The sequence below is a fragment of the Phoca vitulina genome, unplaced genomic scaffold (genome assembly GCF_004348235.1).
Source record: "Phoca vitulina isolate PV1807 unplaced genomic scaffold, GSC_HSeal_1.0 scaffold33, whole genome shotgun sequence".
Taxonomy (NCBI): domain Eukaryota; kingdom Metazoa; phylum Chordata; class Mammalia; order Carnivora; family Phocidae; genus Phoca; species Phoca vitulina.
Genome location: NW_022589736.1, coordinates 1,228,888 through 1,252,144, shown reverse-complemented (window position 1 = coordinate 1,252,144; position 23,257 = coordinate 1,228,888). Strand labels below are relative to the sequence as shown.

The 23,257-nt window shown below is 66.0% G+C and overlaps 5 protein-coding genes across 18 annotated transcripts in view; 2 read left to right on the top strand and 3 right to left on the bottom strand.

The window, feature by feature from the left end:
- The window catches only part of MAPK8IP3 (mitogen-activated protein kinase 8 interacting protein 3), a 47,430-nt gene extending 35,848 nt beyond the window's left edge, over window positions 1-11,582 (top strand). For 7 of the 10 annotated variants that reach the window (XM_032425649.1, XM_032425643.1, XM_032425641.1 and 4 more), the window contains 22 exons: window positions 1,024-1,081; window positions 1,523-1,675; window positions 2,319-2,400; window positions 3,478-3,608; window positions 4,036-4,092; window positions 4,175-4,345; window positions 5,070-5,196; window positions 5,387-5,482; window positions 5,592-5,747; window positions 6,312-6,477; window positions 7,173-7,355; window positions 7,446-7,635; window positions 7,740-7,859; window positions 7,938-8,018; window positions 8,107-8,174; window positions 8,273-8,421; window positions 8,822-8,993; window positions 9,080-9,193; window positions 9,369-9,407; window positions 9,581-9,760; window positions 9,868-10,017; window positions 10,088-11,582. In XM_032425649.1, the coding sequence (XP_032281540.1) occupies window positions 1,024-1,081; window positions 1,523-1,675; window positions 2,319-2,400; window positions 3,478-3,608; window positions 4,036-4,092; window positions 4,175-4,345; window positions 5,070-5,196; window positions 5,387-5,482; window positions 5,592-5,747; window positions 6,312-6,477; window positions 7,173-7,355; window positions 7,446-7,635; window positions 7,740-7,859; window positions 7,938-8,018; window positions 8,107-8,174; window positions 8,273-8,421; window positions 8,822-8,993; window positions 9,080-9,193; window positions 9,369-9,407; window positions 9,581-9,760; window positions 9,868-10,017; window positions 10,088-10,209 (2,765 nt within the window). In that variant the 3' untranslated portion in view covers window positions 10,210-11,582. The remainder of the gene's footprint in view (window positions 1-1,023; window positions 1,082-1,522; window positions 1,676-2,318; window positions 2,401-3,477; window positions 3,609-4,035; window positions 4,093-4,174; window positions 4,346-5,069; window positions 5,197-5,386; window positions 5,483-5,591; window positions 5,748-6,311; window positions 6,478-7,172; window positions 7,356-7,445; window positions 7,636-7,739; window positions 7,860-7,937; window positions 8,019-8,106; window positions 8,175-8,272; window positions 8,422-8,821; window positions 8,994-9,079; window positions 9,194-9,368; window positions 9,408-9,580; window positions 9,761-9,867; window positions 10,018-10,087) is intronic. The other 3 variants (XM_032425646.1, XM_032425644.1, XM_032425647.1) reach the window with 2 other exon arrangements.
- On the bottom strand, window positions 11,005-12,573 carry NME3 (NME/NM23 nucleoside diphosphate kinase 3). Of its 2 annotated transcripts, none has more exons than XM_032425652.1 (5): window positions 12,497-12,573; window positions 12,285-12,415; window positions 12,087-12,188; window positions 11,899-12,011; window positions 11,005-11,823 (listed from the first exon to the last, which is right to left on the bottom strand). In XM_032425652.1, exons 1-5 carry the CDS (start codon window positions 12,540-12,542, stop codon window positions 11,706-11,708), a joined length of 510 nt encoding a protein of 169 aa, XP_032281543.1. In that variant the 5' UTR covers window positions 12,543-12,573; the 3' UTR covers window positions 11,005-11,705. The 2 variants fall into 2 exon arrangements, with proteins under 2 accessions (XP_032281543.1, XP_032281542.1); XM_032425651.1 differs by having other exon boundaries at window positions 11,608-11,823; window positions 11,907-12,011.
- Window positions 12,574-12,755: 182 nt separating this feature from the next.
- Window positions 12,756-13,960, bottom strand: MRPS34 (mitochondrial ribosomal protein S34). Its single transcript, XM_032425639.1, has 3 exons — window positions 13,555-13,960; window positions 13,423-13,465; window positions 12,756-13,329 (listed from the first exon to the last, which is right to left on the bottom strand). Exons 1-3 carry the CDS (start codon window positions 13,873-13,875, stop codon window positions 13,034-13,036), a joined length of 660 nt encoding a protein of 219 aa, XP_032281530.1. The 5' UTR covers window positions 13,876-13,960; the 3' UTR covers window positions 12,756-13,033.
- Window positions 13,961-13,996: 36 nt separating this feature from the next.
- Window positions 13,997-16,870, top strand: EME2 (essential meiotic structure-specific endonuclease subunit 2). The gene is made up of 8 exons (XM_032425627.1): window positions 13,997-14,246; window positions 14,376-14,512; window positions 14,833-14,925; window positions 15,549-15,640; window positions 15,804-15,897; window positions 16,072-16,187; window positions 16,373-16,562; window positions 16,640-16,870. Exons 1-8 carry the CDS (start codon window positions 13,997-13,999, stop codon window positions 16,808-16,810), a joined length of 1,143 nt encoding a protein of 380 aa, XP_032281518.1. The 3' UTR covers window positions 16,811-16,870.
- A 704-nt stretch (window positions 16,871-17,574) lies between these two features.
- On the bottom strand, window positions 17,575-23,002 carry SPSB3 (splA/ryanodine receptor domain and SOCS box containing 3). Of its 4 annotated transcripts, none has more exons than XM_032425629.1 (7): window positions 22,837-23,002; window positions 21,520-21,657; window positions 18,824-19,007; window positions 18,533-18,720; window positions 18,342-18,444; window positions 18,122-18,247; window positions 17,575-17,930 (listed from the first exon to the last, which is right to left on the bottom strand). In XM_032425629.1, exons 2-7 carry the CDS (start codon window positions 21,643-21,645, stop codon window positions 17,596-17,598), a joined length of 1,062 nt encoding a protein of 353 aa, XP_032281520.1. In that variant the 5' UTR covers window positions 21,646-21,657; window positions 22,837-23,002; the 3' UTR covers window positions 17,575-17,595. The 4 variants fall into 4 exon arrangements, with proteins under 4 accessions (XP_032281520.1, XP_032281522.1, XP_032281519.1 ...); XM_032425631.1 differs by lacking the exon at window positions 22,837-23,002 and adding an exon at window positions 22,325-22,479; XM_032425628.1 differs by lacking the exon at window positions 22,837-23,002 and having other exon boundaries at window positions 21,520-22,435.
- Window positions 23,003-23,257: the final 255 nt, after the last annotated feature.

Genomic DNA, 23,257 nt, shown 5'->3' with positions numbered 1-23,257 from the left:
GTTTGTGTTTCTCCCGTTCCTGCCTTTCTCTGTGTGCCTCACACCTTCTTCGTGCTTCATGAGCCGTTTGCTTTGCTCTGCATGGTGGGGGCGGTGGTGGGGTCAGCAGGGGCCACAGGCTCTCCTGGCTCCTGGCCCCCGGGGTGGGGGTGGGGCTCGAGCCCTGACTCCCCAGCGTCCTCCCTCAGAGCAGACCCTTGACAGGCTGAGGGGGCGGGAATGGAGACAGCAGTCAGAACCCACGCTCAGTGCTCCACGTTCGTGGGTCTTGTCTCACGATTGCCTTAGACCAGGGACAGGTGATAGGAGGAACAGACCCTGGGCTTCTGGGGCTGTCTGTCCTGAGTGTCGGTATTTCGGAGTTTTTGTGACACGCCTGCAGAGAGCTTAGTCGGTGGGGTCCACTTTGGGGCTTGGTTTAGAGGACCTGGGTGGACCCCTCTGTCCTCACTTCCGCTCCCTCTCTCCCTGCTGCTGACCCCGGTGGAGGGGCCATCCCATCTCCTTGGCCAGGGGCTCTCTGCCGTCCTGCGCTGTTTGCTCTGTCCCCATCACCACGGTTCCAGCTGCCATTCTGGGGACAGCTCTGAGAAGGGTCTGCCTCACGAAGGACTCGGAAACCCAGAGCTGGGGGAGATGCTGAGAGGGGACAGAGATTGAGGTGGCTGCAGAGGCCACCCGGTCAGCTCAGGCTGGTGCCGGCTGAGCCGTGACTGTACACAGACCTCATGTGGATAGAATGCTATGGGAGGTCATGCCCATCCAGGCAGTGCCATCCAGAGGCTGGACTCTGTCCCTGATGGCGCTGCTGGCTGAGAGCCCACCGGAAGACCAGCAGAGGCCTCTCCCCAGGGTCCGTCTACCCAGTGTTCCCAGATGCCAGACCTGTGGGCCTCGTCCCCCCACATCTGCCCCCCAGGGCCAAGCTGCCCCCGGGGAGGAGGGTTGGTGCTCTGGGGCAGGTGGAGTAGCATCTGGCTTAGCTGGCCGGCACAGATAATATCTCTGTGCCTTTTGTTTCAGGAATGGGCAAGGAAGTGGGGAATCTGCTGCTGGAGAACTCACAGCTTCTAGAAACCAAGTAAGAACGCTCTTCAGGGGTGCCTGGGGGGCTCCATCGGTTAAGCCTCCCACTCTTGATTTCGGTTCAGGTCATGATCTCAGGGTTGTGGGATCCAGCCCCACATCAGGCTCAGGACCGGGCGTGGATTCTGCTTGGGATTCTCTCTCTTCCCCCCCGCACTTCCCTCTCTCTGAGAAAAAAAAAAGGAATGCTGTCCTCTAGCAGGGCCGTTGCTGAGATAGCCTGCCTCCAGGGCTGGGGCCTCCCTGTAACAACCCCAGGGAGGGCCCAGATCCACATGGCCCAGCTCACCCCTCTAGGGTCACCGCCTTTCTCTGCATTCTGCAGTGGGGGGGGTCCCCTCTCAGACCCCTGCAGGTGGGCAGGCCTCGTTGAGCCCCCATCACACCGCGTGCACAGCGGTTCACATGGACTTCTCGACTCTTTGTCTTCTCAAAGAAACGCTCTGAATGTGGTGAAGAATGACCTCATCGCCAAGGTGGACCAGCTGTCCGGGGAGCAGGAGGTGCTCAAAGGGGACTTGGAAGCCGCCAGGCAGGCCAAACTCAGGCTGGAGGGCCGCATCAAGGACCTGGAGGAGGAGCTGAGGAGGTGAGCCCAGGCCTGGGGCTGGGCCCCTGGGAGGAGGTGGGGCTCCTAGAAGTGGGGGGCAGACCCCCCAGTCCCTCCCATCCAGGTTCCCTTTGGAGGACACTCCCCCAGTGGCTCACCTCTGTGCTCACCGTGCAGCCTGCCCCTCCTCCCTCAGTTCCAGCTCACACTGGAGCCGCCTCCGGGCCCAGCTGCCCCCTCTTCTCCCCCATCCAGGCCCAGGTCCTGTATCGTCCGCCTGCCTCCTCTTCTCCCTTAGAAGGCACGGTGTCCTGTCTCTGGCAACCTTCATAGGTTCCTTCGGGAAAAGGGCGTGGAAGAACCCCAGAAAGATCTGGGGTCCCCTTCCCAGCACTTTGCACTTCGTGGTGGCCTTTCTCTTCCAGCCTGATGCTCCCCCCAGGGGTGGAAAGGGGAGGGTGGGAGGTGGGCCTGTGGGGGTGGCAGACCTGCTGGTGCTGGCCAGCCGTCTGTACCGCTAGCCTGCCTTCCCCATCCCCTGCTCCTGCACTGGGGCGGCCAGGACACACGTCCGGCCGTCAGGCCGCGTGCGAGCAGGGCAGTGGGCCGCTGGTCCCCCAGGGCCTGAGCCAGAGTGCCCCTGGGCCTCCACCCCTGCCACAATTCCCTCCTCGTCCTGCAGAGTGAAGTCAGAGGCCATTGTCGCCCGCCGAGAGCCCAAAGAAGAGGTGGAGGATGTAAGCAGCTATCTCTGTACAGAATTGGTATATTCCACTATTAACATGTGGGGCATGGGGGGCGGGCAGCGCGGGGCGGGTCTCGGGGCCCTCCTCACCCCTTCTGTGTCTTCCCCTCTGCCCTTTCCTGGCGGGAACCCCCATTCAGCCTTAGGGGCCCACATCCCCCCCCCCGTCAGGTGCAAGGACGGTCCTGAGGACAGCCCTCCGCTCCTTGCGGGCTTGTAACTGACTGTTGCAGGGAGGCCTGAGGGGAAGGGTGTGTCAGGGCCTTTTCTCTCACCCCCATGGACCCCCTTTTGGCCCGGGCCCAGCGACCGGGCTGCCTTCCTTCAGCAGATGGCAGGGCCCGGCTCCTAGCCCGAGGTGGACCGTGGACACTGACCCCACCACTCATTAGCTCTGCTATTTTCGGGGGTGTCTGATGCACATATCAGGGTGCTGGCCACATATTCCTTCGGCCCACCCTGTGCAGCCCCCACCTCTGAGTACCCTAGGAGAGAACTAGAGGTGCAGGTGAATTGTGGAGCCAGAGGACATGTCGATCGGCACCTGGGACTCCTTGCGTGGGCCTGGGGGCTCATGCTCACTGGCCTGGCAACCCCCCATGGTCCCTCACCCCTGTGCCAGCGTGTAGCAGCCCAGGACACAGCTACTCAGAGCAGACTGGGTCCTGCCCCAGCACTCACAGATGGCAGACCCCACACAGATCTGCCAAAATCTCCAGCGTCCCCCTGGGACCTTGTGTCCCCCGGTCCTGCTCACTGGACCTTCCCTAGAACCTCTCTTCCTGTGGTTCCCCCTGGGACCAGCGTCACCTGTTAGTGCTGACTGAAAGCATTTGGGATTGCCGTGGGGTCCAGGGGTTGTGAGAAAAGTCACTGTGTTATGCTCCTCAAGTACGTCATGTGACCTCCTGGAAAGGTTACCCTTTCGGGGGTGGGCAGACTCCCCATATGCCCTCCCCACCGCATTTGCCTGAGGATCTGTGGGAATCCGGAGGCCAGCCTGGAGAGGAAGCGTGGTGTGAGCTGGTCTCCGAGGGCACCGGACGGACCTGCTGGCCGGCCCCTCCCTGGCTGAACGGCAGTGCCCTCCCTGCAGGACAAGATCCCCATAGCACAGCGCCGCCGCTTCACGCGGGTGGAGATGGCCCGTGTGCTCATGGAGCGCAACCAGTACAAGGAGAGGCTGATGGAGCTCCAGGAGGCTGTGCGGTGGACCGAGATGATCAGGTGGGCCCCCTCTCCCCGTCCTGGCCACCCTCGGGTCTCCATTTGTGAGCCATGATCACTGTAGGAGGCCCTGACAGTGGGAATAAGGCTGACTCCCCCCACCTCCCTCTCTCGCAGGAGGACTGGAAGGGGGCCTGGTGGGAGCCTGTGGGGGGGGCCTGGCTGGTCTAGACCGGGCTGGGGCATGTTGGGGGCTGGTGTGCCGGGACCCCTCCGGGAAGCTGTGACTGACCCACCCAGGAGCACCTTCTCCCTGAGGCTGATCCCCGGTGCGTCTGTGCGGGGGCCTCCCCAGCACCCTGAGACGTCACAGGCAAGGGAGGCTCAGGGTTGGCCTGGGCAGGGCCTAGTGGGTGGGTGTCATCTGGGGGCAAGTCAGCCTGGATGCGGGCTGAGCAGCACCCCCACCACCACCGCTCCCCTGTAGAGCGTCCCGAGAGCATCCATCTGTCCAGGAGAAGAAGAAGTCCACCATCTGGCAATTGTGAGTTGGGGGTGCCAGGATGGGGAGGGGGCAGGGAAGGCTCCCCTTTGGCTGCCCCTCACTTCCATGCCTCCACTGGCAGCTTCAGCCGCCTCTTCAGCTCCTCGTCCAGCCCCCCTCCGGCCAAGCGGTCCTATCCCTCGGTGAACATCCATTACAAGTCCCCCACCACGGCCGGCTTCAGCCAGCGCCGCAGCCACGCTATGTGCCCCATCTCTGCTGGCAGCCGGCCCCTGGAGTTCTTCCCTGACGAGTGAGTGTCCCGCAGGGTGCCCTGCTCCTTGTGCTGGCCTGCACGGGTGGGGGGCTGAGGGGGGCCGTGGGCCCCAGGGCCCCGCCCCTCCAGGCTCTGAGGCAGGAGCAACCCCTGCCTCACCACCTGGGGGACATGGTCCGTGGCGGGAAGGAGGCTGGCCAGCATCCGAGGCCGACCTCTCTGGGCCGCACCCTGCCCCCCTCCAGCCTGACCGGGTGCATGGGATGTCCCTGGGCACTCCCCCCCAGTCCCTGCCCTGCGTCCCAGAGGGCTGCACACAGCCCCTCCGCTGACCTGGCCCCCCGCCCTTGGAGACGGCACTGCGGCCGGCAGCCAGGCCAGGCCAGGCCGCACCCCGGGCTGTGGCCTCCACCCCTGTGCTCCACAGAGATTCCTGGGGCCCATAGGAAGCTGGCAGTGTGGGGCTGCTTCCAGGGAATAACTCTCTGTTCGGAATTTTGTGTTTTCCTTAGTTTTGATACCAAGATTTTGGCTCCAGGGCAGAAGTGGGGAATTGTGTGTCTTGAGCCAGAAGACAGGCCCCGGGGAGGGGAGGCGGCACCGTAGGGCACGCTTGGGGGGAGCCGGACAGGGGCAGGTGTGGGTGCGCCTGTGCGGGGAGAGCCACGGTCCTGCCGCCTGGGCGCCGGGCCCAGGCATGCTCCGTGCAGGGCAGGCCCACGGGCCTGCGCGGGAAGTAACCTGTGTGCCTCCTGCCCAGTGACTGCACGTCCTCCACCCGCCGGGAGCAGAAGCGCGAGCAATACCGCCAGGTGCGCGAGCACGTGCGCAACGACGATGGGCGGCTGCAGGCCTGCGGCTGGAGCCTGCCGGCCAAGTACAAGCAGGTGCTGCAGGGGGCGCGGGGCGTGGGAGGCTGGGGGGTTGCTGGGGCAGGCAGGACGGCAGCTGGGGAGCCGCCTGGGCAGCCCCGCAGTGCCCCCACGGCCCCACCTACGGAGGGCCCGGCTCTTGCTGCCTGGGCCGGCTCTCTGCCCCAGGACTCGCGCCCACGTGGCCTCTGCCTTGTGGTTGCAGCTGAGTCCCAACGGGGGCCAGGAGGACACGCGGATGAAGAACGTGCCTGTCCCCGTGTACTGCCGCCCTCTGGTGGAGAAAGACCCAACCATGAAGGTGAGCTGGCCCCATGGGCCTGACAGATGGGGGCGGGTGGGCTGTGGTGGGGGCCCCCGGGGGCCGGCGCAGGGGAGTGGGCTCACTGACCCCATGGCCACTCTCCCAGCTGTGGTGTGCCGCGGGCGTGAACCTGAGTGGGTGGAAACCGAGCGAGGACGACTCTGGGAACGGAGTCAGGCCTGCGCCAGGCCGTGACCCTCTGACCTGCGACCGGGAAGTGGAAGGAGAAACCAAGAGCAATCACACGTCCCCCGAGAAGAAGGTCAGAGCAGACGGCCGGGCCAGGGACCCCCGTCCCGCTGCTCCCAGCAGTGGAGTCGTGTTGAGAGTGACAGAAACAAGACAGCTGGGGACGGTGCCGCAGGATGGGGCTCATATGAGGTCCCCGCCCCCTGTCCAGGGCAGGCAGGGGCCTGTGCTGCCTCCTGGGTGGGTGGGGACATGCGGGGGGCCAGAGGCTCAGCAGACAGTAGGCTGGAGGGGTCAGGCCCCCAGGGGCATCTCCCTCCTTGCAAGCTGTGTGCTGGAGCGTGGGCGGGGCTGAGGACAGGAGGCTGGCGGAAAAGGCTTCACACACACGGGGTCCAAGGCTTCGTTCTGTGGCCCAGACTGGCTTGGGGGACAGGGACCGAGGCACTGGAGCTCAGTCCTCCTCCATGGGAGTGAGGCCACGCACACCAGCGGTCTAGATGGGACATTCCGTCTGCGAGGGAGGACAGCCACATCCCCTGAGGCCGCGGGCAGGGCTGCACCCTGAGAGAGCTCAGGAGGCCCCCAGGACCCGTGCGGCCGCTGGAGAAGCCTGCTCTCCCGTGCTCTGAAACAGGCGAAAGAGCTCCCCGAGCCAGACGCCACCTCCAGCCGCGTGTGGATCCTCACCAGCACCCTGACCACCAGCAAAGTGGTCATCATCGATGCCAACCAGCCAGGCACCGTGGTGGACCAGTTTACCGTCTGCAATGCCCATGTCCTGTGCATCTCCAGCATTCCAGGTGAGGGCCGGCAGCGCGGGCTCTGCGCCACTCCACAGATGGCTGGGATGGTAGGAGGCCGCCGAGCCACACCAGCCTTGCTTGGGACATGCTGTGGACACACGGGAGCCCGTGGGGGCGTCCAGAGGGGAGCACACTGATAATCTCGCCCCTTAGTCCTGTGAACAACCAGGAGAAGACCCCAAGGTGATGCTCACTCACTTGCCTGGAAGGAGATGGGCCACAGGACAGATTGAAATATCCGTCAGGCACTGAGCACAGACCTGCCGGTGGGCCCGGTTCCCACTGCCCAGCTGCTGCAGGGAGAGCGGGGGCCGGCGGAGGCTTGGCTTTGCCTCTCAGCAGCATTCCTCATGCCAGCATTTGGGGGTGGCCAGGGCCCTGCCGGGGGCAATTTTCCAAGATGGCCCAAGCTGCTCAGAGTTCTTAACTTTCTGACACGTGATCAGAGTTGTTTGCTCCCAGAGACCAGAGTCTCGCTCCTCCATGCCTCTTGCTGCAGGCCGTGGTTGTGAGTAGGTACCCACGTGCTAAGGCCAAGCTGGCCTGAGAGCCTGGGGCCCACTGCGCTCTCTGCATTAGCAGGCGGCTCCCACCTGCTTCCCCGGCACCCCCATCGGGACGTGAGCCCTGGGTGTGGTCTGGTAGAAGGGGCTCCTCGGTGTGGGGTGATGGGGCCGTGACTCTCCCCCCAGCGGCCAGTGACAGTGACTACCCCCCGGGGGAGATCTTCCTGGACAGCGACGTGAACCCCGAGGATTCCGGTGCCGACGGCGTGCTGGCGGGCATCACCCTGGTGGGCTGCGCCACCCGTTGCAACGTGCCTCGCAGCAACTGCTCCTCCCGAGGGGATACCCCAGTGCTGGACAAGGGCCAGGGTGAGCTGGGCCTGCGCCCGGGCGGCCGCCTGCCCTAAGCCCCTTTGTTCCTCCCCACCACCGGGCCACGCTCACCCTTCCCTTCTGCAGGGGAGGTGGCTACTGTCGCCAGCGGGAAGGTCAACCCATCTCAGTCCACGGAGGAGGCCACAGAAGCCACGGAGGTGCCAGACTCCGGGCCTAGTGAGGCAGAGGCAGCTGCGGTGCGGCCTGGGCCCCTCACGGAGCATGTCTTCACTGACCTGGCCCCTGCCCCGGCCCCCAGTGCCCAGCCTGGCAGGTGGGCTCTCTCAGGATGGGGCGGACAGAGGGGAGGGGAGACTGGCCGAGGTGGGCGGGGACGGGCTCCCACGGGCCACCCTGGAGCAGCCATCTTTCCTGCAGTGAGAACGGGCCGGAGGCCGACACAGGTGGGGTGCAGCCCGAGCCGGAGCCCAGCGCAGACCCTGCAGGGGCCAGCAATAGCGCTGCCCCCACCATGTGGCTGGGAGCCCAGAACGGCTGGTAGGTGGGGCCCTGGGGCAGGGGTTGGGGAGGGTCTCCTGGGCGAGCACCCCTGCCCACCGTGGCCACCTCCCACAGGCTCTACGTGCACTCAGCCGTGGCAAACTGGAAGAAGTGTCTGCACTCCATCAAGCTAAAGGACTCCGTGCTGAGCCTGGTGTACGTGACCCCAGCTGAGGGCGGGGCGTCGGGAGGGAGGGGCCGGCCAGCGGCCTAAGCCCGCTCGCTCACCACCGTCCCATTCCAGGCATGTGAAAGGGCGAGTGCTGGTGGCCCTGGCCGACGGGACTCTGGCCATCTTCCACCGAGGTGAAGGTGAGGTCCGGGGGCTCTGGGTGGGTGAGTGGCCACCCCCTCCGTGGGCAGAGGTGGGCCCTGGCCAGGCCTGAGCAGGTGTCTGGGGCTCTCTGCAGATGGCCAGTGGGACCTGAGCAACTATCACCTTATGGACCTGGGCCACCCCCACCACTCCATCCGCTGCATGGCCGTCGTGTGCGACCGCGTCTGGTGTGGCTACAAAAACAAGGTGCACGTCATCCAGCCCAAGACGATGCAAATTGAGGTGCGTGCTGGTAGCAGGAGGGCCTTGCGGGAGGGCAAGTGGCTCCTGCTGGTGGACGGCGCTCCCAGTGTGCCTTCTAATGGGCCCTGGGGGCATTGTGCGGTCAAGGGAGGCGACTACATCACGGCCGGCAAAGGGCAGCTGGGCCGTGAGCGCCAGTCCGTCTGGTTGTACCTGCCGCTTTACTCGGCAGCAAGTCAGGCTGAGACCCGCAGGGGCCCCGCACGCCTTCCCGGGGCGGGGTCATGACTACAGCTCCTCGCAGGAGCCTGCACCCCAAGGGGCAAAGCAGGCACTAGATTGAAGGCTGCAGTGAGCTGCATGGGCGTCACCGTGACCCAGGGGCTGTGGTGGGTTCAGAGCCCCCACCCCCGCTGACGGCGCTGCCATGACCCCACAGAAGTCATTCGACGCCCACCCACGGCGGGAGAGCCAAGTGCGGCAGCTGGCGTGGATCGGGGATGGGGTGTGGGTGTCCATCCGCTTGGATTCTACGTTGAGGCTCTACCACGCCCACACCCACCAGCACCTGCAGGACGTGGACATCGAGCCCTACGTCAGCAAGATGCTGGGTGAGGGGCTGCGCCAGGCTCGGGCGTCAGGGCAGGGAGGGCCCCCCGCACCAGCCGTGCTGACTGCCTTGCCCTCCTCACCCCAGGCACAGGCAAGCTGGGCTTCTCCTTCGTGCGGATCACAGCCCTGCTCATCGCGGGCAACCGCCTCTGGGTGGGCACCGGCAACGGAGTGGTCATCTCCATCCCGCTGACCGAGAGTGAGTGACCCCCCGCCCCGACATCTGCACAGGTGGTGGTGACTGCTGCTGAGGGACAAGAGTCGGGGGGGGGGGGCATGATCGGCCAGGCCTTGCTCCGGGGGACGGGGATGCTGCCCGCCCTTCCCGTGACTTGTCTCCTCTCCCTTCCATGCTGCGCCCCTCACCTCCCCAGCCGTGGTCCTGCACCGAGGCCAGCTCCTGGGGCTCCGAGGTGAGTCCAGAGCACCTGCCTCCTGCCCTCGCAAGGAGGCCCCCACCTGAGATGCCCTGTGGGCTGAGGCTGGCCTTGCCCCTTGGCGGTGGGCGCTCTCCCACGAACCGCCCTTGCCTGCTGGGAAGCTGGTCTACTCAGGCTCAGGCCCTGTGGCCCTTCTCTCTCTCCAGCTAACAAAACCTCCCCCACGTCTGGGGAGGGAGCCCGCCCTGGGGGTGTCATCCACGTGTACGGTGATGACAGCAGTGACAAATCAGCCAGCAGCTTCATCCCCTACTGCTCCATGGCCCAGGCCCAGCTCTGCTTCCACGGGCACCGTGATGCCGTCAAATTCTTTGTGTCGGTGCCAGGTGAGGGGCTGGGCCCCATCCCTGCCGGGCTGCCGCGTGGCCTCCCTCCGTGAGCCTGTGTGGGGGGCGCTGGCCACCTGGCTGAGCTCCGTGTGTCCTGACAACAGGGAACGTGTTGGCCACTCTCAACGGCAGCGTGCTCGACAGCCCCTCCGAGAGCCCCGGGCCTGCCGCCCCTGCCTCAGACGCCGAGGGCCAGAAGCTGAAGAACGTGCTGGTGCTGAGTGGCGGGGAGGGCTACATCGACTTCCGCATCGGTGAGTTGGCGCTGCCCGGGGTCCCGGGATCCCCAGCAGGGCCATCCCATCACCACGGCTCTTTGTCCAGGGGACGGAGAGGATGATGACACTGAGGAGAACACCGGGGACGTGAGCCAGGTGAAGCCCCTGCTGTCCAAGGCAGAGCGCAGCCACATCATCGTGTGGCAGGTGTCCTACAGCCCCGAGTGAGGCTCCGGCCTCCCCCGCCCTGCCTGCCCGACGCCAACGTGTACATACAGCCCCACCCGCCTGCCCACTGCCTGCTCCGCAGGCAGCCCGGCACCCGCCCCTCTTATAACCTCTCAACCTGCAGCTTTCACCTTAGGGCCGGGCCTCCCCAAAGGCGGGCAGCAACGCGGGTCTGGCTGGGAGGGAGGGACCCTCACCAGGAGGGGAAGAACCTCTCGGGACACGTGCCCCAGCAGCTTCTGGCTTGCCCCCGATCCCAAGTTCTCCCATCTGGGGGGCATTTTGGGGCCAGAGCAAGGCAGGAGGTAGGTCGGGCCGGGAGAAGGCCCTGCAGGCAGCTCCCAGCTCCACCCTGGACCCCCCACTTCCCTCACTCCCAGGACCCCCCAGGGCAGGAAGTAGGGACTTCAGCCAGCCAAGTCTTCCCAGCTGGAGCCCACTTGCCTTTGCCTGCTGCCTGAAGGGGTGGGCCTGACCCTAAGGGAGCCGGCCCGGCCACTGGCCTTCCCTAGGCCCCCCCTGCACCCACACCCTGATGCCTGCCCCGGGAATTGGCATGGAAGCACGTAGCCAGGCTGCCTAAGGCAGCTGCTTGAGAAGCTAGATGCCCTCTTGCTGCTCACCCCGTGTGGCCAGCTCTCCCCGGCTCTCCCTGGGCAGAAGACCCACCTGGTAGGAGCAGGCTCTGGAGTCCTCCCCCTCCCAGAATCCCCTAGGGTGGAATTTCTCAGGCTGCCAAGGCAGGCCCAGGCCTCAGGAAGAAGGGGAGGCCCCTGGCCTCTTCTGGGGTCAGTCCTAGGACACAGGCTCAGCCTCAGGGTGACAGGGGGACACGTGGTCCGGGGCCTGCCTCCCACACAGTCTCCAAGGAGCCCAGCTCCCAAGACACACTATGAAGTGCCTAGGGCTGGCAGCATGGCCTGCTCCCCTGAGGGCAACTGAAGACGAGCCTGCGAGGGCTCGCAGCAGAAGCTGCCTCCATCCGGCTCTAGGCATGGATGCCTGCCGGCTTTGAGGGGTGCCGCCCTGGACTGCCACCTCCCTGACCTGCCCAGGTCCAGGCCTTACTCCTGCTCCAGAGGCCCTGCTGCCCACCCACCTCCCACCAGAGAAGCACAGATCTCGGGCAGCCACCCCACGAGACCAGCCGGCCATCGTCACGTGCAGCTGCAGGCTTCTCCCCACCACCCTGCCACTCTCCACTGTGATGTACGTCCAGTCCCTTCTGTTCCCATGGGGCCGTGAAGTGACTCGGGGGCTAGCCGGGTGGGTGCAGCTGGGGGAAGGGGCTGGGTGGTGATTCTCCTGAGGCTTTGGCCCTGCAAGCGAACCCACGTATCTGCTCTGTATGTAATAAATGTCTTAACATCGTAGCCCTGTGTCCCTGGGCCCAGACCAGCGGGAGCATTTGCTTCACTTTATTGTCTCAACAAATGCTGGCCCAAGCTGCGGGCCAGGACGGGCCACAAACTGGAGGGGTCCGCGGGGCCGGGCGGCTACTCGTACAGCCAGTGCCCGGCGCTGTCCTCCCAGCAAAGCAGCTCTTCGCCGCGGAACCAGAGCGCGATCTCGCGGCGGGCGCTCTCCACCGAGTCGCTGCCGTGGATCACGTTCCTGCGGGAGAGCCGCATGAGCGCCAGCGGCCGCTGGGGCGTGGCAGGGGCTGGGCGCGCGCTCGGGCCGCCTTACTTGCCAACCTCGACGCAGAAGTCCCCACGGATGGTGCCGGGAGCGGCGTCGGCCGGGTCGGTGGCCCCGATGAGCGCCCGCGAGGCGCGCACCACGTCCAGCCCCTGCCACACCTGCGCGCGGGCCGGCGGGACTCAATGCACCGGCCTTCCGTCGGTCCCGCCCGCCCGCCCGCGGCCGGCACTCACCATGGCCACCACCGGTCCCGAGCCCATGTAGTCCACCAGCCGGCCATAGAAGGGGCGCTCGCGCAGCTCGGCGTAGTGCTCGCGCAGCAGCTCGTCCGAGGCCTGCGGCGGGCGGGGGTGGGGACGAGCCGCGCGCGCCGGGGTCCCCGCCCGCCCGCCGCCGCCCGTGCCCCGCCGCCGCCCCCCGCGCGCCCTCACCTGCACCAGCTTCAGCGCCACCAGCTTGAAGCCCTTGCGCTCGAAGCGCCGCACGATCTCGCCCACGAGCCGCCGCTGCACGCCATCGGGCTTCACGGCCACGAAGGTGCGCTCGTGCACGCCGCCGCAGGCTGCGGGGGCCCGCGGGGTCGGGGCGCGTCAGGCCCGGCCGCTCCCGCTCCCCCACCCCCACCCCGGCTCGCGCCGCTCACCCGCCGGGAAGAGGTGGGCGAGCACGGTCAGCAGCAGGCACAGCATGATGATGATGGCGATGGCGGCGGCGGCGGCGGCGGCGGGCGGGCGGGGCCTGCCCTTAAAGGGGCCGGGCGGCAGCTGCCCAGGGATCCCCATCCCTCGGGCACCGCGGGGCCAGGCGCCCCACACGGTCGGCTTCTCCTCCCCAGCCCTGCCCACAACCTGCTGTGGCTGCCCAACCCCAAACTCAAAAAAACCACAACCCAGGGTACTGGTTCTGCCTTTATTCGCGCGCAAACGGTTCCCGGCTGAGTCCGGCAGGGGCCGCACGTAGCGGGGAAGCGACCGGCGCGGGCGCTGGGGCTCCGAGCTGCCAGCCCCGCCGCCCCCCCGCTTCCCCCCGGCGGCCAGCTTGCCCAGAGCAAAGGCGCGAGGGGCAGGGCCTGGCTCCACGCTCCCGGGGGGGCTGTCCCAGCTGCAGCCCAAAGGCGTCTTCATTCACAAACCGGGGCCCAGCGCCAGACACCTGGCCCGCGGCAACCCAGTGCTGGCACTTAGACTGGCGTGGCCTTGGCCTTTTTCTTCGCCTCCTGTCTCGCAGGGTAGTCCCAGGGATCCACTCGGGTCCGCTCCAGATTCAGCATGGGCTCCTCGGTGCTGGAGTCCCCCTTTTTCTGCCGCTCTGCTAGAATCATGGCCCGGATAAGCGGCGGGTAGGGCACGCAGCGCGGAGCGTCCTCGGGCGGCGCGGGCGTGAACGCGGTGAAGGCCGCCTCCTCGTGCTTGGGCACCAGCCGCCAGTCGTGGTACATGACCTGCCCGATCTCCCGGGCCTCGCTCTCCGTCCGTCCTGGGAAAGAAGGCCGGGGCTGAGCGCACATGCATTCGCGGGAAAGGCTATGACCGGCAGCCGGGGGCCCCCGCCCGGTCCCCAGCGCCTCACCTTTGAAGGTCAGCACGCCCCAGGCCTTCCCGTGCTCCAGGTTCTGCAAAGCAAGCGCACAGAGCGTCGGCTCGGAGCGCGCGCTCGCCCCCTCCCCGAGGCCGGGGCGCCGGGGAACCCACGCACACGCACCTGCGCCGTGTAGTCGGGCCGCACGCGCGTCAGGCGCCAGTAGCACGGCTCGTCGTGCTGCCACAGCCAGGACTTGCGCGTGACCAAGCGGCCCAGGCCGAAGAGCGGCAGGCGGCTGAGCAGCTGCAAGAGGCTGCTCTCCCGGCGCACATCGGCCCAGGCGCGGACCGGCAGCCGGCGGCCCGAGTACGGCCGCGTCAGCGTCTCGTAGTCCAGGGCATAGCGCTGCGAGTCGCGCGGCCGATTTCGCTGCTCCCGCAGGGCCCGCACGCGACGGGCCAGCTCGGCGATGAGCCGCGGCCGCACCTTCTTCCGCGCCATGGTCTGAGCCCCGCTCGTCCGTGCACCGACCGGAAGCCGCGCCGCCGCCGCCGGAAGCGGCCAGTGTCCCGCCGAAAGGCGTCCGGGTGCGGCCGGAAGCTGAGTGGAGGCCGGGCCGGCTATGGCGCGGGAGGGCTCCGGGAGGGCGGGGTGCTCGCGCCGGGCGGGGGCCCGGGGCAGGGGGCCGTGGCGGCCCCCGACCTGGGAGGTCTCGGACTCGGACGGCGAGGGCCCCGCCGGCGCGGAGGCCGGCGCGACGGCCTGCGGGCCGGTGGAGGAACGCAGGGCGGCGGCGGAGGAGCGCAGGGCGGTGGCCGGGGCGCTGCGGCCCGAGCAGGCCTTGCGGCGCGTGGCGGTGCGCGTGGACGCAGGTGCGGGGGGTGCCCCGGAATTGGGTCGGTTTCCCAGCCGGGTGGTCTGGAGGCGGCCGGGCCCAGGCCGGGGGTCCGCTCTCCGCAGCCGGGCACTGACGACAGCCGTGTCCCTGCGGCCTATTGCAGCCCTTCTGGAAGATGCTGGTGCCGACATCCTGCTGGAGGCCCTGCGCGCCCTGGGCTGTGAGTACCACGTCGAACCCCAGCGGCCGGCCCGGAGCCTCAGGTGGACCAGAGCGAAGCCGGACCCTTGTCCCCGCACTGTGAGTGTCTTGGAGCTACAGAGTGCACCCCTGGTCTGTTTGCTCTCCGTAACTTCATGTAAGTCTGTGGGTTTTGCAGACCATTAAGCTAGAAGCAGGAACGCTGAGGGGGTGCCGGTGAGTTGCAGGGTTGGCGTCAGTGGACCTGAACTGACCTTGGACTTGCCCGGGGATGGGACGTGGGTCACCTGTAGAACAGTCCCCGTGGGGCCTGGTTTTGGCTGTGGCCACGAGCCTCAGAGCCACTGGAGTGCCCAAAGCAGGGCCCTGGGGCATGTGAGGTGGTGGGTGGGCAGCAGTGTCTCTGGATGTCCCCACAGGTGCCTTCGGAGGTGTGGGCTGCAGATGAGCAGGACGTCCTTCTGCTCCTGGAGCCCGAGGAGTTTCTGCAGGGCATCCAGCAGCTGACCCAGGTGCCGGGGGGGAGGGGGTGGCAGCAGTAGTCCTCCACACATACCGAGGGGCTGGGCTCCTCAGCCTGGGGGAGCTGCTCTGCCAGTCCCCGTTCCCTGCCCCAGGGAGAGGGGCCAGACAGGGTGTGTGCAGCAGCCTGGGGCTGTGGGTGAGACGGGGAAGCCAGGTGGGTTCTTGGCCGGGGAGCAGATGGGGGCTGCCGCTGGGGGGTAAAAGTCAGGTTAAGGAAGGTTCTCTGGAGAGCTGCGTGATAAGGCAAAGGCATAAGGTCAGACTGTGTGTGGATCTTGGTGTTTGCGGTTCCGCGTTTCTCAAGGAAATGCCGAATGCTAGGCAAATGGCGGGCTGGGGTGCAGAGATAGAGAGAAATGGTGGGTAGGGGCTCAATGCCGCTCTTCCAGGTGCCTGGGAGGTGTTGGGGGCTTTCAAAGGTTCCTGGGCCTTGTGGGAGGCACACAGCTGGTTTCCAACAGGAGCTGACTGGTCAAAGGAAGCCAGTGTCCTTTTCCCACTGAGTCCCTTTCAGGCCGCCTTCTTTCCTGTCTGCAAACACAGTGGCTAGGTTGCCGGTGGGCCCTGCCTGTTGCAGCCCCAGAAACAGGTGTTAAACCTTGGTTTGCAGACTCGTGGCCCATCTTGCTCCGTGCCCTGGATCTGTCCTGAGAGCTCCACCAGCCCCCGTCTAGCTGTCATCGGGCTGGATGCCTACCTGTGGTACCAGTCACTCTCATGCCCTTAGTAGGCCTGGCTGGGATACGGGAGATCAGGGGAAAGGTGGTGGCCCGGGGCTTGCTGGGACACAACGAACTCCCTTTCTTGGGGGCTTAGAGGTAATGGCGGGGTGTGGGGAGCCAGAGGGATGGTCATCTCTGCTCAGGTCTCACCAGCCCAGCAGCCAGGAGATGCGACAGCCAGAGAGTACATCGGTGGCCCGTGCCGCAGCGGCACTCAGCTGGCCCAAGGTGGAGGAGGTGAGGGCCCGTCGGGTGGGGTGAGGTGCCTTGCCCTTGGTCCTGGCGCTTGGGCTGTTCTCCAAAGCCCCGTAGACCCGGTTTTGGTCCCGGAGCAGCACGTGGGGTTGGGCGCAGCCGGGTGTCCCCTGGGGGTGACCTTGACTGACCCACACTGTGGGCTCACCTCCTCAGGCCCTGGTACTCCTGCAGCTCTGGGCCCATCTGGATGTATTGCTGGTGGCCTCCTGGCAGGAGCTGAGTCAGCATGTGTGCGCCTTCACCAAAGCCCTCGCTCAACGCCCCTTCAGGTGCGTGACCCCCACCCTGACTGGTGGCTGTGGCTGGGGGAAGGGACAGGGACACCTGGAGGAGCGGGATCTCTCTGGTCTCTTTGGGAGCAGAGCGGGCCGAGGGCTTTGTGGGGCTGGGAGGATGGGATGCTCTGCAGACATGAGGCCTCTGGAAGCGTCCCTGCATCCTTCCCTGTTTGCAGGCAGTACCGGGAGTCCCGTGCTTTTTCCTTCTGTGTGGCTGGGCGCTGGGCAGCCAGCGAGCGCGTGGCGAGCGATGGCACAGGGCTGCGGGGCATCTGGTGGCGGCAGATCAGGCAGTTCCACCGGGTCAGCCCGGCTGTGGCCCATGCCATTGTCACCGCCTTCCCCTCCCCTCGCCTTCTGCAGCAGGTGGGTCCCCTGGCACCCCTTCTGGTGTGGAGCCAGGTCCCCCAGAGCTGCCCTGCTTACCCCCGTGCCTGCCCTAGGCATACACGAGCTGCAGCACGGAGCAGGAGCGCCTGGCCCTCCTGGCAGACCTCCCCGTGAAGATGGGTGAGGGCGTGCGACCCCGCAGGGTGGGACCTGACCTTTCCCGCCGCATCTGCCTCTTCCTGACTACCACCAACCCTGAGCTCCTACTGGATCTGGGCTCCTGACCACGCCTGGGGGACAGGACGGGGCCCTTTTTCACCTACCAGCGGGACAGAACGTGGTCCACCCCATGCACGGGCTGAACTGCCAACTACCCCAGGGCGGGGTGGGGGAACAGGGTGCCGCCCCTGGGGTGCATGGGAGGGCGCGGGGTGGCCCGAACATTTTCGGGTAACTGGGACGGGCAGGAGAGGAGGGGGTAAGCTTCCCCTGCCCTGGGTTCTGGATATACCGGCCACAGAGCCGGGGCCCAGTTGGGGGGTCAGGAAGGGGGAACACACACCAGTCACGGGGAGACTTGGGGGTGGCACCTTCTAAGAAACAGTAAGCAAAGTCTTGAGGGAGGAAAGCGCACTGGGTCGTCTCTCCTGGAGGGTGTTGTGACGCAGCCAGGCCCGAGGGGAGGAGAGCCGTGGGCCTCGGCCGGACTCCCTCCATCCTGCCACCACGGAGGCGTCACATAAAGTCTAAGTTTATTACGGTCATTTCGGTCTGGGACAGGAGAAACAGCAGCTGACGACATGCAAAAAAGCAAGTGAAGGAAAACGCAAGGCCGCGGCAACCGCGCCGCCTCTAACCGCGTCCTCACGGGCGCTGACCCATAGTCGGTCCGGAAGGGCCGGGCCGGCTGCTTCCTCACGGTGCAGGGAGCAGATGCCCTCAGGGCCCTGGGGCCTGTCCGGGCGAAGCCAGCCCTCCGTGCGAGTTGTGCCCCTGGAGCCCGGTCCAAAGGGGGGGACGGAGAAGGCGGCCACTTGGCCCCAGGAAGGCAGTTTTCACGGGAAACAAGTCAGGTCCGTCGGCAGCGCTTCCTCTGGCAGTGCCGGGTCTCGGGGCCGCTGGCCATGGCCTTGGGGGAGGGTGCAGGGGGCTTGCGGTGGCCGCAGCTCATGCTCAGGACCCAGCCCAGCTTGTGGTGCAGCAGCTGCTTGAGGCCGGGTGGCAGGGGCAGCCCCTCCAGCGTGTCCCCGGAGTCGGGCCGCAGCTGGCGCAGCCGGTAACAGCACAGGTACTGCAGGGAGGTGACGCTGGCGCACGAGCGGATCACCTTCATGCTGCTCTTCGCCGCCGTGGAGCACACCATCGGGTAGAACTTCCTGTTCTGCAGCTTGGTGGCCGCCACACCTGGGGGGGACAGGGAGCGCAGCCTGAGCCTCAGGCCGAGCAGGGGCAGCGCCTGTTCCTGCCACCCCTCGGGCTGCCCCACCCTCTGGGAACTCCGGGGCCTCAGGTTCCTGGGAGGATTGGCTTTCAGGGAGCCTCGGGCCGCAGTTCCACACCCTGCAGGCATGGGTCAAGGTCACGGCTGCCCTCACCTATGCACTTCCTGTTCTTAAAGAAAGTGAGCGTCCCGTGCCAGGTGTCCAGGTGCACGCCAATGATGGAGCCCTGGCCGAACCTCGACGAGAAGCTCATCTTGTCGCCCTTGTGATGGAGGAGCCCTGGGGGGCAGTGGGATGGGGTAAGCCCTGCTGCCTCAGGGTCGTGGCCCCCCCCCCCCGCCCCTGCCCTGCCTGCCCTTGGGGCCCTACGCACCCGTGTAGGAGAGACCCCAGCTGTCCTCGTCTCTCCCGAGCAGACTGCAGAACGTGTGGTGGTACTTGTCCAGGTCCACGTCCGACGTCCCAATGCCCACCATCTGGGAAGAGCGGGGCAGGCAGAGAGCGTCTGGGCACCTGGGGTCACACCTGCCCACCCCACCCCCCACCAGCCTGCTGGCCACTGACCATGTCGGTGCCGTAGACTGGCGAGGTCATCTTGATCTCCCAGAAGTGCTGGCCCTCCCCCAGCTCCTTGGTGCCCCTGATGGCTGCCGTGCCGCAGCTGTACTCCATGTGGAAGTTGACCTTTCGGTTGTCGCAGCTTAGCAGCGTGGCCGAGGATTTATTCAGGTCATCCCACACCCAGTCAAAATCTGCAGGAGCCAGGGGCGGAGGAGGCTGGGGCTGGAGGGCTGGAGGGCATGCGGGCTGGGCTCACCCCTCCCCTGGCCCCGGGTCCTCCCCCCAGGTCCTCACGCTCATCCTCCTCGCCGCAGCGGCAGTCCTTGTCCTTGCTGCGGTGTGCCGAGTGCAGGCTGCTGCAGAAGGGGGCCTCGCTCTGGCCGTCACAGTCACAGAAGGACTCCCCGGTCACGGGCACAGCGCTGGGGATGGGTGGCGGCAGGGCGGAGGACTCAGGGTCGGAGTCGGAGTCACTGTGCTGGGAGAGAAGGACTGGCTGCTCCTGCCTGGCGCGCCCTCCGCCCTCCATCCTGAGATCCACCACGTGCGGGGGGGGGGGGGGGGGGGGGTCAACCACACCCATGCCCCAAGCAAGGGCCTGCAGATTTGGCTTCAAAGGGCTTCCCTGGGTCTCCTGAGCAGTCAGCCCCCACCCTTACCCAGCGCCACCCCGGGTGACCCCGGACACCTGCTCCAGCCTCCTGGGAATGAGCTGAAGGACTCCACCCCACCTCCGCACAGCCCTGGGGTCACTGGGCACCCTGCTGACAACCAGCCAGGTGGGCCTGCCGGCTCCCCAGTTTCTCCTTCTCTGGGCCACCTGAAGCAAGGGAGCCCCAGGACAAAGTCTGCTGCTGACCCAACGAAGGCAGCCTGGCTCTCCCCACGGGGAGCATGTGGGCTCCAGGGGGGCCCTCACTGTGGCAGAGCCCCTGCGCCTGTCCTGGGCTATGGCCCTCTGCTCATCCATGGAATGGGTGGCTCTTAACCCACAGCACAGGGCCCTGGAGCCCCGTGCTCCCATGTCCATGCGTGAAGCTTCTGCCACAAGACATGCAGAGGGGCCTAATCCTCACAGCATGTGCGCCATGTCTTGGGAGCCTGACTGTGGCCCAGAGCCAGATCCTTCTTGAAGGCCAGCTAGGGCTGCTAATACTACAGATGTTGTCTGTGCATGGAGCTGTTCCTCTTCTAAGGACAGGCCCCCCTGGACACAGACCCTGGGCCAACCTGCAAGGGGCTGGGGTCTCACTGACCAGTCCCAGAGTGCAGGCAGGCTCTAGGTGTCGCTCTGACAGCCCGGCAGGCTGGGGTCCTGGTCAGGCTCCACCCTCCACCCCCTGCTCTCCTGAAATGCCATCTGCACAGCAGGCCAGGTGCCCCTGCTCAGACCCGGGGCAGGGCCTGGCCCACCTTAGCATCCTGCTGCCCTGAGTGTAAGGCCCACACCCCCACTCCAGTCGGGTCCATCTGTCTCCTCTTTGTCCCTAGAAAAGAGGCTCTTATAGCCTCTCCCTTCCGTCCCATGCTCCTATTCTGATCTGCTTTCTCCCACTAGAACACAGGCTGAAAAAACCTGCTCCTTGTGTGTCTCCTGTCGCACCCAGGGCTATGGAGCGGCCACACAAGCCATGCAGCGGAAACTGCGCTAAGGAGGCCAGAAGCAGAGACAGATGCCAACAGGAGACGGGAGGAAGGCCCAAAGCACCCCACCTGCATGGAATGCTGATTCCCCAAAAGCCAAGGCAGACACACTGCTAGTGAGAGGCGACCCCCTTCCCACTGTCAAGTGCCAGGGTCGCAGACCTGAGCACTGGGGGGTCAATCTGGCCAACCCCAGCAGCCCACTACCAACCACAGGACAAGCATCAGAGCCGAAGGGAAGGGAGGTGTGTGTTCAGCCTCCAGACATGCTCAGGGTGACACGCCCACCCACACAGCCAAGGACTCCAAGCCCATTAGGCGACAGACAAGCTTCAAACGTGTCACGTGCTATGCCCTGGTTCCTCAACACCTCCTGCATCTCATAGCGATGAGCTGGCCAGGCAGAGACAGGCGGGAGAACAAATTGCTCAGGTCACGTGGTCAGGGGGAGCTGGAGGCGGGACAGGAATGCAGGCCGAGGCCTCTTGCTGGCCTGGGCAGGGAGTCTGCGGAGGCCCTAGGAAGGGGCGCAAGACACTACCAGCGCCTCCCATTCTCCCTCCGGGTCTCGCAGTTCCACGGGGCTCAGCCACCCTCACTCTAAAGACACCCGGCTGGGCCGGGGCAATAACACGGGGTGGCTGTGACGTGGCAGAGCCCAGTCACCCAAGGATCACCCCTGCAGGAAACAGCTGGGGTGACTCAGAGCAGAACTGAACCCCTACCCTGGTCTGAGAGCCCTGAGAAGCCATCCACAGTGCCTACCGCCAGCAACAGGCACACAGGCCACGCAGTCCTGCTGCCCCATCCGCCATGGCGGGTTGGGACAGCCAAGCGCTCAGGACCGGCAGGCAACCTGCACTGCACGTGAACAACCCAGCCGCTCCTCTGACCGCTCCCGGGCTCCCCGGCCTCCCAGAGCTCTGCAGCTGCCGAGTGTGGGAAGGCGCAGGCGTTTTGGGCTCTAAAAATTGTAAGTTCTCTTTCTACATACATAGACACAAACATCAAGCGTATGTCTGTACGAGTGGAGAAAACACTCAGGAACACACACGTCAAGCTACTTTTGGACACTGGTTGGATAAACGGAATGGAGTTTTTGTTGAACTGACCACAAACGCAACTGCTGTGCCCCAGAAACAAGAGAATAGAGAAGGTGGGATCTGCCCTGGGGTCCTGTCACCCCAGGACCACATGGGTCCTTAACCCGGGGAAAGGAGGGCCCGCCTGGCCCGTCCTCGGCCCTTGGGGGCATCTTTCTCTTTCAGTCCTGGCTCAGGCACTGCCCGCCCTGGGCACCTCTACCCCTTAGTCCAGCCACGCCCACCTCCCCCACTAGGACCTACCTGCCCATCAGAGTCGTAGCCCCAGTTAGTGGTCCCTGCCAGAGCCACAGCCCGGGCATCCGCGTCTCGGTGGGCCGCACTCAGGACAAAATGCCAAGCTCTGCTGCTGCGAGGGCGCCGGGCCATGATGGACAGGATCTGGAAGAAAACCCAGGTTCTGAGCAGAGAAGACAGGAGACAGCAACTCCTGTGCTCCATCCTGGGCCAGCTGCGCCAGCCCCATCCAAAGGTGGGAGCTCTCGTGAGCCATGCAGATGCCGAGCAAGGGCACTGGGACTCTTCTCGACCTCAGACCTCCCTCCAGTATACAAGCACCTTGATGAACGCAAGGCAAAGAGTGTGGAACACCGTCCAGATGCCCATGACTCTCCAGTGCATATCTCAGTCCCTGTCGGAGCTCAGCCTGATGAACCCAGCTGTCCCTCAGGCATCTCAAACCTTGTCTGGCTCCTCCTCTGTTGTCCAGTTTGACAAATGGCATCTCCAACCTCCCAGTTCCTCATGCCAGACCCATGGCAGTCACCCTGGACACCCCTTTCCTCCCTCGGGCACTGGCCTGACAGCCCCACACACCCAGCACCACCTCCAAACCATGTCCTGAACCCCTCTCTCCATCCCCGCCGCCACCGCGACTTCCAGCCACAACAAACCTTCACTCTGGCTCCTCCCACTTCACTCATTCACTCAGTCAAAAAACTGACTTTTTGGAGACACACATCTTAAAAATTTAAGTAAGTCTCAACCAATCTTGAAACTCCTCGGCCTTACATTACTAAGACAGTATGCAACATCCCGCAAAACCCACCAGGTTTTTCTGTGCGTCTCCACGCCGCAAGGGCCTGGGTCCAGGTGCGAGCCCTTTCCTGCCCTTTGCCCAGAATGCCTTTCCTTTCCTGCATTCTCCCAGTAACACGCCGCCTTCTGGGGCTGTCTCCTGGACCCAGAGCCCCGCGAGGCCGGGGGCTGCCCCGCGGTCAGGACGCCCGCCGCGCACGAGCGCCCCCCCGCCCGCTCCCCGAGGCGCCGCCCCCGCCCGCACGGGGCAGGTGGCGACCCCGCAGCAGCACACGGCAGGCGGCGCGCTCCGGGACCCGGCCCACGCGGATCTCCGCCTCCGCGCTGTGGCGGGGGTTGCGGCGGGGCTGCCCGCCGAGCCCCGGCGCCCCCCCGGCGCCGCCGCCCGCAGGAACAAAGGCGCGCCGGAGCCCCCCGCCACCAGCGGTCCCGCCAGGCCAGCGGGCGCGGCGGCCATGCGCGGCGACGCCGAGGGGACCCCAGGGGCCGCGGGAGGTGCGGACACCGCCCGCCGCCACTCACCTGCCACAGCTCCGCCGCCGCCGTCGCGCTCCGCCGGGCGGCCGTGACCTACTTTCGCCTCCCGAGCGAGACGTAAACAATCCCCGCCCCGCAGCCCGCCCCCCGCGCCGCATTGGCCCCGCGGCCGCTGGCGGGCGCTGCCGGGTGCTGCCGGGTGCTGGCTGCTCGGGACTGCGGGCAGGGGGCGGGCCGCGCGGCACATGCCTACTACCGAAAGGTTGCCGGACCTGTCAATCCTGATTCCACATTCTCCATTGGTCAGCTCTCAAACCGTCGGAGGGAGGGCCCGTGTGCCCATTGGACGCGGGGCGAGGCAGGGACTGACACGGAAGTGAGTCCATTTCCGGTTCATCGTCGGCACCGGAAGTGCGTGCACCTTACGTGAGATGTGATTGGCTGAGTGGAGCGCCGGTGGGCCTAT